We start from the raw sequence: 9,764 nt of genomic DNA, 5'->3' as shown, positions 1-9,764 counted from the left end.
TATATATATATATATAAAAGTTTAAGATAAGTTAATTTTATACATGAATTATCTAATTTACTAAATTGAGATGCATAAGTAGCCACCGGAGAAGCCTTTGCAGCAGAAGCGGACGCGTCACGCTCACTGGAAGTTTTCTTCTTCTTTTCTAGCGGAACGTTCGGGGAACCGCTCGACTCAATGACAGCTCGAGTCGCATCCTCACGAGGAGAGCCCTCATGAACGACAGGTTCGTGACCCTCAGAGTCCCCGACAGGTTCCGACTGCCTCTCGATAGACTTTTTCCTCTTTTTCTTCTCCTTCTTCTTCTCCTTCTTCTTCTTCTTCTTTGGAGGTTCATCAGATCCGGTCCTCGCTTGGGCATCGATTGAAGAAGAAGAATCGGGAACAGACCTTTTCTTCTTGTTACCCGTCCATCACCGACAGCTCGGCAGTCTCTCTCTCAGGATGTGACAAGTTTTTTGTGGAACAAGTTCTTGTTCTGTGTAAAATTCAAGGCCATGGATACGTTCATCAAGTTTGATCCAATCTTTATTTATCCTACCAGTGGTCTTCAGTCTTATTTTAACACTCTAATATTATGGATTCTGTTACTATTGGATACATGAGAAATTGAGAATGCACATAAATCTAATTATCTCATTTAAATACAATTAAAAGAACCCTAAGCTGCTGCGTGTATATTGTACATATCCACGTTTTCAGCGCCTCCCATCCTTTCCATAATCAGATAATTAAATACTACTCTCCATTTTGTATATTTTTAAAAAGTTGGCATTTTTATATGCTAATTTCTTTTTAAAATATTGTTTACATATTTTCTTCTATTAGTTTAATTATTTTATTGATATTTAGTAAGAAAAACATGACACATTTTTAATTTAACTACATTTTAAACTTTCAGTAAGAAATCATCTAATGAAACATCAGGACGATTCAAAATATTCGACAAATACCTTTAAAAATTTACTGTTCGTAAGAAATGAAAAACCAAAACTTGATCACTACATTTTATTTTTCCTATTAGTCAATAAATATTAGATACAATGTAACTAATTTTATTTAAATATTTCTTTCCTTAATAAATTATTTTTATTTTTTGTATCAACTATTTTCTATTAAATACCAATTTCCTAATTTTCTATTTTTAATTTCTTTATTAAATACTATTAATTTTTTTGTTTTATATATGAATTTAAATTTCCATTAACGTTTAAAAAATACCCAACATGTGTTTACTTTACTTTGACTACTTATTAAAAGTTTTAGTAAAAAAAAATGTCTCATCTATATATACTTATGAAACGTCGTGAATCAAAGTATATAAATCGTCGAAGTTTTATTTTCTCAGTAAATCACATTTTATTTTTTATATCAACTAATTTTTTATTAAATACTAATTTTCTATTTTTTTAATTTCTTTAGTAAATACTATTTACATTTTTGTTTTCTTCGTAAATTTAAATGCCTATTAATGTTTCAAAATATACACGACGCGTGTTTACTTTAATTTGACTACTTATTAAAAAAATTAGTAAAACCTAGATATGCAATCTGTATATACTTATGAACCATCGTGAATCTTACTTGAGAAGAAAAAAAATCAATCGAAGCTTTGCATCTTCTCAAGAAATGAGGTATTCCGTCAACTTTTAATTTTGATTCTCTTTATTTTCATAATCAATTGTGGCTACAAGCTACCACGCGTCTTAGGAGGCTTGTTGGATTGATAGTTTGGTGCGATTTCAAAATTTTCCCAAATCTCATCTTATTAGATCTAGTGTTTGTAAAAATTATCTTAAATCATTGCTTATTGGACTTATCATTTATTCAAACTCTAGTTGTAGAAGAACTCCAAGTTTTGGAATCCTTATAAATAGAACTGATGTTAAACTGAAGTATTTTTTTCAATATTATGTAAAGAACTCTAGATCTCAAAAAATATTTAAACTTTCAAAGATCTAAATTGATCCTTTGCAACTGATACAATATGGATGCATATTCAATCATTGAAATGTTTAACATGTCTTAACATTGATACTCTTATCCATATGACAAGGTATGTGGTCTCGATATTGGGATTTGTCAAAATAGCTCAAAATAATTAAATTAATAATACCTAAATATTATAAATAGAATATAAAATATTTAGATTATGTAAGAAAACTAAAAATTACGAAGAACATTAGAGTTCTTTTGATGGAATTTTATGGATATTAAAACATACATATCTGTTCTTTCTTTTTCTTTTTGACAACTCATATATATATATATATAGATTATATCTATTCTTGATATTTTAAAGTATTTTAAAATTGATTATATTATAATTTTTGATATTTTAAATTATTGTTTTACTTTTTTACTTTTTTATAATCCAAATATCTCAAAATCTGAATATATATTATTAAATCGTTAGAAGAATCGTAACCTCCTTCGTCTGGTTGTAACATCTGGATGTTGTCACTGTAATCTCTGCGTAACAGGAACCACAACAACAACTCCTTGAACAACTTGAACGCACCTGGAAATGATGCATGGTCTGATTCGGATCGTGGCCCAAGTTCTTCCCGGACGCGAAGCCCAGGTGCTGCTCTGCCTCTCTCCGCTTCGCTTGGGAGAATGACTTATCTAGTCCCGTTCCCCACCCCCCGAAACCTCCTCCACCGCTGGATGGTCATTTGCTCCGACACTAGATGTTGAAGCGGACAAGGGTTCGAACTCCCTCGCGATCGTCCCCGTACCGGATCACGAAAACCACCAGGCTCTGGTGGTTCAAACGCTCGACCAGGACGACCAGGGACTTGACCGGTATGTCTTAAAACGGACTCGAATGATCTACGACTCTCTCCTGATTCATCTCACTGTGGAGGGACCTAAACCCAGCAGAGCCGTCAATGTCAAGGCTTGGAGGCTGATGAAAGAACGTGAGTTGTGGCTGAACAAGGGCCAACACTTGGTAGGTTCAGTCCCCGGGGTTGAGATCGGGGACATATTCTTTTACCGTATGGAGCTTTGCATGTTCGGCTTCCACCGCCAGTCACAAGCCGGAATTGACTATACAACGGCTCAGCGAAGCTCCTTTGGCGTGCCTATAGCAACCAGCATCATCGTATCGGGTGGCTACGAGGACGATGAAGACAGAGGAGATGAACTGGTTTGTTCGGGCCAGGGTGGTCGGGACAAATCCGGGCAGCAACGTCACCAGAAGCTAGAAGGTGGGAATCTTGCTATGGTACACAGCATGCAACACGGTGTCGCGGTACGCGTCATTCGCGGGTTAGAGTACAAAAACGAAGTCCGCTCGAAGGTGTTCGTGTACGATGGCCTGTACAGGATCATAGATTGCAGCCTTGTTAGAAAGTCAGGGTTTGATATCTTCAAGTTTACACTTGTTAGAATACAAGGACAGCCCGAGATGGGGAGTGCAAGACTGAAGCGTGCGCTAACACTTAGAAATACACCATTGGTTGCGATGCCTGCTGGGTATATAAGTTTTAACCTTTATGGTAAAAACGAGGGTGTCCCGGTGTATCTGTATAATGGCATTGACTATGACCGCTCACCGCTGAACTATGGCTACATCTCGCAATCTGACATTAGTAGTGTGATTTCTGCTCAAGGAGGGAACAACGGTGGATGCGATTGTCAACTCTCATGCACTGATGATTGTATATGCGTAAGGAAAAATGGTGGTGAGCTTCCTTGCAGCCCTTATGGATATTTGTTGAGAGGGAAACCCGTTATTTTCGAATGCGGGGTTACTTGCAAGTGCACTTCTGGTTGCGCGAACCGTATCGCCCAAAGGGGGTTGAGGAAGAAGATGGAGGTTTTCCGAACCAGGGAAGCTGGTTGGGGTGTTAGGTCGCTGGATTTGATTCACGCGGGCGAGTTTATCTGTGAGTATGCTGGTATTATGGTCACAAAAGAGCAAGGGGAGATTATGTCGATGAACGGGGATAGTCTGGTCTATCCGGGACGGTTTGCTGCAAACTGGAAGTTGTGGGGTGATTTATCTGATGTTTACCCGGGTAATGTCCCGCCAAGTTATCCTACTATTCCGCCAATTGATTATGCAATTGACGTGTCGAGGCTGAGAAGAATTGTGGGGTGATTTATCTGATCTTCACTCACTTTCATCAGTCAAAAGTCTAACTCACATTCATAATCTACCTCAAGATTGAAGAATTGTCATATCACTTATATATTAAAGCGCAAGTTGCCTAGCGAATCAGATAATGACACGTGGAAACGGTTTTAAAATTTAAATAATAAAAAACGTAAATGCTGAAAAAAATCAAAACAGTTCGGTTGAATTTTATTTATTTACCTTATATTAAAAAAAGAGAATCCCTAAAAATTCTCACACTATATCCATGATCTCTCTATCTTTAAAACAGTTAACTTTTTTTTTAAATGAGATTTAACGCAAATTGTTTGCTATAACTCCATTTATTCTTTCTGAAATTTCTTCTTCTAATAACCAGACAGATCAAAACTTATAAAAAAAAAAACAGATTCATCAAAAAAATTCATGATCATAACTACAATTACACTGCAAAATTTACAGTTCTACATGAACACCAAAATAGTTTATTGCCAAGTGGTGTGCCACACCAATATTCTTAGAAAGGCATTTCTTTCAATGAACAGAGAAAAAGAACACAAACATGGATACATCAAAGTTTGATAGGCGGAGCCATACATCAAATGTTGGCGGATGAAGATTAAACTCCAGGTTAGTAAAACTATAAATGCCCAACTCAAGTAAATTTTGAACCTTTTTTCTTATAACTTAACTATAACCTTTTTCCTTATTTGGTTTTCTACATTTTGGCAAAAACTAAATACTACATAGTGACAAAGGTAAACGTAAACAAAATATATCAAAATTGACAAAATCTAAAATTACTAACTAAACACCTAAAACTTTTTTTTAGCAAAAAAAAACACCTTAAATTTTTGAGAATCGCCACAAGAAAAAGAAAAAAAAGTTGTGGGAATAACTAAAAAGAAGAGAAAGGAGAAAGATTCATGTCTAGATCAATCCTGATCACGTAGGATTCAAATATATACACTGTGTTTCTACATTTTATTTGTAGATATTTTAAGAATACACTGTACGGCATTAAAATGAAGAAACGTAAAAGAAAATTATTAAAAAAAAATTGTAAGAGAAGAAGGTCCAAATTAAGGTTGGTATTATGTATATATATACTTAAAAAAATGAACATGATAACAATTAAAAAGGTTGTTCGTCACAATCTTATTTTGTGTCCCTCAATTTGATTTTTCATATGTAATGGTTTATTGTTTGATAAACAGATTAGTATATGATGTTTATCTTGTGTCCACATTGGAGTATTGTAAGATATTTAAACAACAACAATAAATATAATCCTCAAAATACATATTTTTACTCCAAATTATATAACCTTCAAAATAATATTTATTTCCACTCTAAATTGCGTATAACTCAAAAACATTTTTCATTGTTTATTACTACTTCCGTTTCCGAAAGTAAAATTTTCTAGATTTTATTTTGTTCCACAAAGATAAATTTTCTATATTTTTAAGGTACTTTTGTATACTTTTTGAGAAACATTAATTATGAATATTTAAATTGACTAAATTTTATTGGTGAATAGTTATTGGAAAGTGCATAGAAAAATAAATAGTAAATTAAACTTTAAACATGTATTACATTTTTAATAAACGTGAAAACTCTAGATTTTCGAGAACTTCGAGGAAGTATAAGACATGTAGCACGTGAGAAAACACTAGCACTTAAATAGTCTACAATTCACTAAAAGTTTCAAAATGGAACATTCTAATACACTCACAATTAAATATCTGAACTGTGAAATTTATGGGATTTGACATCCATGGATAGACTACAAGTCTACAATCAAGATATTTTCAAAATTTTACCGGAGGAGTTGCGGTGGAAATATCTGGCAAATAAGGTTGAATGAGTCAAATTTTAATGTTACTTAATATTTATCTTATTTTATTTTATTTTGGTGTATTTAAGTTATTCTAAATTAAATTTAGTATATGTATTTATGAAAAAAATAACTATAAAGACCAAAAAAAAATGATAGTTTTGAGATTATAAATAGTAAAATTTCAAATTTGAGGTTTTAATATAGGTTGGAGATGCTCTTAGAGTCAATAGTCAAAGTCTGTATACCAAAACTAATTTTGAAACTAAAAATATTTTATTCTATAAATAGAAAAATTAAAAGGTTTGTTTCCACTTTTTGTACAGATTATCATTTCTCTATTGTTAGAATGAAATATAAAATGATATTGACAATTTTTTTATTCTAAAATGTGTTTAGAGATAGAATAAAGATAGAGTGAAGATACTATCACAACATTATAATTGGCGAGAGACCCATGGATATCTCACTAATATATTTATTTTATTTTTCATATAAGCTAATTATTTTTTTAGTTTTTAAGCTGAGAAAAAAATGTAAATCATTGATAGAAAGTCATGTGTCATTTGAATTTTTCCGGAAAATAAATAAATTCTCACTTAGATACTATTCTCATCTCATCCTCTGGGACAGACCCACTTTAAGAAGAGGTATGGCACGTGCCACATACTGATTATATAACTTTCTTGTGATTTTAAAAACAGAAAAAGATATCTAGCCCTTTTGGTTTAAGTGGTTTCATGTGCCCCACATGATTCCAAGTTCGAAGCCCCTTAAAACCGTCCTACACTCTTTCTGTTTCTTCTTCTTTTTGTTTTCTTAATTTTCTACACACTTTTGTTATCATTTCATACAATAATTTTCCTCTTTATTTTCTTTTGTTTTTGTTACATAAAACTATTCTTTTTTTTCTTTACAAACTTTTTTTTCTTTTGAATACTAAATTTTTCATAATAAAAACTATAATTTATTTTAATTTCACTCTAACAATTATAACTATTATTTTAAAATTTTCAATACTTAGATTAATAAAACTAAAAGGAATACAGGTTGTAACTATGAAAATTAATTATCATAAATATGAGAATTATTATTTATTTGTATGGTTCATTTAAAATAAGATGTAACACTTTAGTGACTAATGTAAATTTTTTTTAAAGAAATAATAAAGTCCAATTCACTAAATTATTTAATATTTTAATTATATTTTTTATTGTACCACACATTATATTATTTTTTAAATCCACTCCTTCTCATCCTCTCTTATTTATTTTGATTACTTTTTATTTGTTTAATGTTGAGTGACTCATTACGAAGTTCCGAAGAGTTTCTTAGAATTCTCTAAACGAGATTCTGAAAAGCTTTTTAGAAGTCCCAAAATGAGATACAATATTTGTCTTTCTTTTATTTTTCTATTGCTTTAGATATTGGTTGATACTGTGGATGACACTGCTCTTAAGAGCTCCTCAATATATATGGATGTTCTAAGATATCTTCAATGATTATTAAGTGAACTGAAGTTTTTTTTTCTTCTGGTTCTGCGAATTTAAAAGGATCTTTTTTGTAAATTCAAAGTTAAGGAGATTTTTTTTTATTGAGCCAACCAGATTGTCATTGTATTTGGTAAAGAGTCTCGTCTTTGTTTTTCTTTCATAGGCAATAATATTCATATTCGGTTAAGAACACCAAACTCAAGTCTGTAGCAACTTGGACTGATATAATACTTTAGGTATGTTTGAAGTCTTTATTGATACTTGGTGCTTTATTACACAAACATGAACTACTTTGACAAACGTTTAAAGATAAAATGCAAAACATAAACAAAATCTAACGGGTTCTGAGTATGTTTGTACCAATTATCTTGACAAGCCATTCTGGTTTGTATGAAGCAACGACTTGACCTATCACAAATCCTAACAACACTCCAGGAGCATATCCTATAGCCACTCCTTCTTCTTCTTCTTCTTCTTGATTTGGGTGTTGCATCGGTGGCACACTTGGGTGGAAGCAACTCTCCTGTAGAGGAAGACCACAGAGACCTGCATTCCCTTCAAATGATGATTCAGCTTGCCCGTTAAATTGAGTTCCTTGTGGTATTTCACCTTTGAGTTGGTTATAAGACACATCTATGAACGCCAAAAACGAAAGGCTTCCGAGTCCATTAGGAATAGTCCCTGTGAGTTGGTTTCTTGAAAGGTCGAGTGACTCGAGCTTGGAAACATTTGACAAAGACATAGGAATGTGTCCTGTGAAGGCGTTGTTGGATAAGTTGAGTGCAATAAGTGTCTTCAAGAGACCAACAGATTCAGGAATCTGTCCTTCAAGTTTGTTTCCAGAAAAGTCAATGGTTGTGTAGGAAGTAAGGGCCATCTGTTGCTCCATGTGTAGACCTTTGTATCGCAAGTCTATCGTGTCTTCATCAGCAAAGTCACCATTCTCGTAGTCTGTCATATACATCCTCCCAAATATATTCGTCTTGAGTGATGGTGCTTTCCAGTTCACAAAGTAGTTTGCTGGCAAGTTTCCAGTGAAGTTGTTATCCGATACCTCAAGTATTCGTAGCTGAGGAAACCCTAAGGGACCTTGATCTGGAGGAGAGATATGACCATAAAATCTATTTGAACTGAGAGTAAGAACTTGCAAATCTCGTGAAGCCTTGAGCCAGAAAGGAAACGTGTCTTCGATTCTGTTGTTGTCAACACTTATGAACTTGATAAAGGAGCAATTTAGAAGAGATCTTGGAAGCTTCCCCGTTAGTTGGTTGTAGCCAACATCAAGTGTGCGCAACGTGGCACCCACTGAGAACATGTCCGGAAGGCTTCCTTCCAAGTTGTTTTTTCGAAGTTTCACTACCCGAAGGTTGCTTAGACAATGAGGAATTGCACCGGTGACGTTGTTGTAGGCTAGATCAAGAACCTCAAGAGAGGAGCTTCGGCTGCATATTGAAAGAGGTATGTTTCCTGTGAAATGATTGTACCGTGCTCCCAATATTTTGATAGAGAGTGGTAGAATTGGCATTGCTCCTTCAAAACGGTTTAAGAACAAGTCTAATATGTTCACTGATGAATTTACTAAAACTTCCGCTGAACCTTCAAATCCATCGAAAAGATTTTTAGCAAGCTTCACGAAGCTGAGACGAGGAAGATTCTTCCATAACCATTCAGGGACCTTCCCTTTGATTCTATTCTTGGAAATGTCTAATACTTCCAAGTCTTGGAGAGAATTTAATAATTTTGGGAACCGTCCGATGTTGCAGTCTCTCAATACTAAGTATCTTAGGGGCAGTGGGATGTTTGAATCTGAACTTAAACTAGCTGGTGATATACTATTACCTGAAAGATCAAGCTTCAACAAAGATTTGAGAGACGAGAAGATTCTAAAGTCAATTGGGTAGCTTATGTTTAGGAAAGAAAGGTCGATATCTATTAGGGTGGTAAGCTTTGAGACAGTGTCTAGGATCTGACCTTCAAATTGGTTATACCCAAGGAGCAGATGCTCTAGCCTAGAAGAAGACAAAGAGGAGTTTGAAACTTCAATGGGGCCGGTGAAATGGTTTCCACGTAGATCAAGATATGACATGAAAGGCATAGTGAGTATTAGGCCTGGGCATTTCGGGTATCGGTTCGGTTCGGTTCGGGTATTTCGGGTTTCGGGTAGTTCGGATAGGGGCTAGAGGATCCATTTAGTACTTGACCTATTTTTGGTTCGGTTCGGTTCGGGTTCGGTTCGGTTCGGATAGTAAATGTAGGAACCGGAAAATATCCGGAAAAAGTTCGGTTCTCATTTGGATCCGGTTCGGATTCGGATAGATAATTTGGA

The 9,764-nt window shown here is 34.1% G+C and overlaps 2 protein-coding genes across 2 annotated transcripts in view; one reads left to right on the top strand and one right to left on the bottom strand.

Moving 5' to 3' along the window:
• The first annotated feature begins 2,533 nt into the window (after positions 1-2,533).
• LOC106338064 (histone-lysine N-methyltransferase family member SUVH2-like) lies at positions 2,534-4,114 on the top strand. The gene is made up of 2 exons (XM_013777125.1): positions 2,534-2,587; positions 2,636-4,114. Exons 1-2 carry the CDS (start codon positions 2,534-2,536, stop codon positions 4,112-4,114), a joined length of 1,533 nt encoding a protein of 510 aa, XP_013632579.1.
• Positions 4,115-7,772: 3,658 nt separating this feature from the next.
• Positions 7,773-9,764, bottom strand: part of LOC106341092 (receptor-like protein 12) — a 3,281-nt gene continuing 1,289 nt past the window's right edge. The window contains exon 3 of the mRNA XM_013779907.1: positions 7,773-9,538. Within this exon, the coding sequence (XP_013635361.1) occupies positions 7,773-9,538 (1,766 nt within the window). The remainder of the gene's footprint in view (positions 9,539-9,764) is intronic.

Source organism: Brassica oleracea, chromosome C4 (assembly GCF_000695525.1).
Source record: "Brassica oleracea var. oleracea cultivar TO1000 chromosome C4, BOL, whole genome shotgun sequence".
Classification (NCBI taxonomy): domain Eukaryota; kingdom Viridiplantae; phylum Streptophyta; class Magnoliopsida; order Brassicales; family Brassicaceae; genus Brassica; species Brassica oleracea.
Note: the sequence above shows the minus strand (reverse complement) of the source record. Positions and strands in the feature narration are given on the sequence as shown.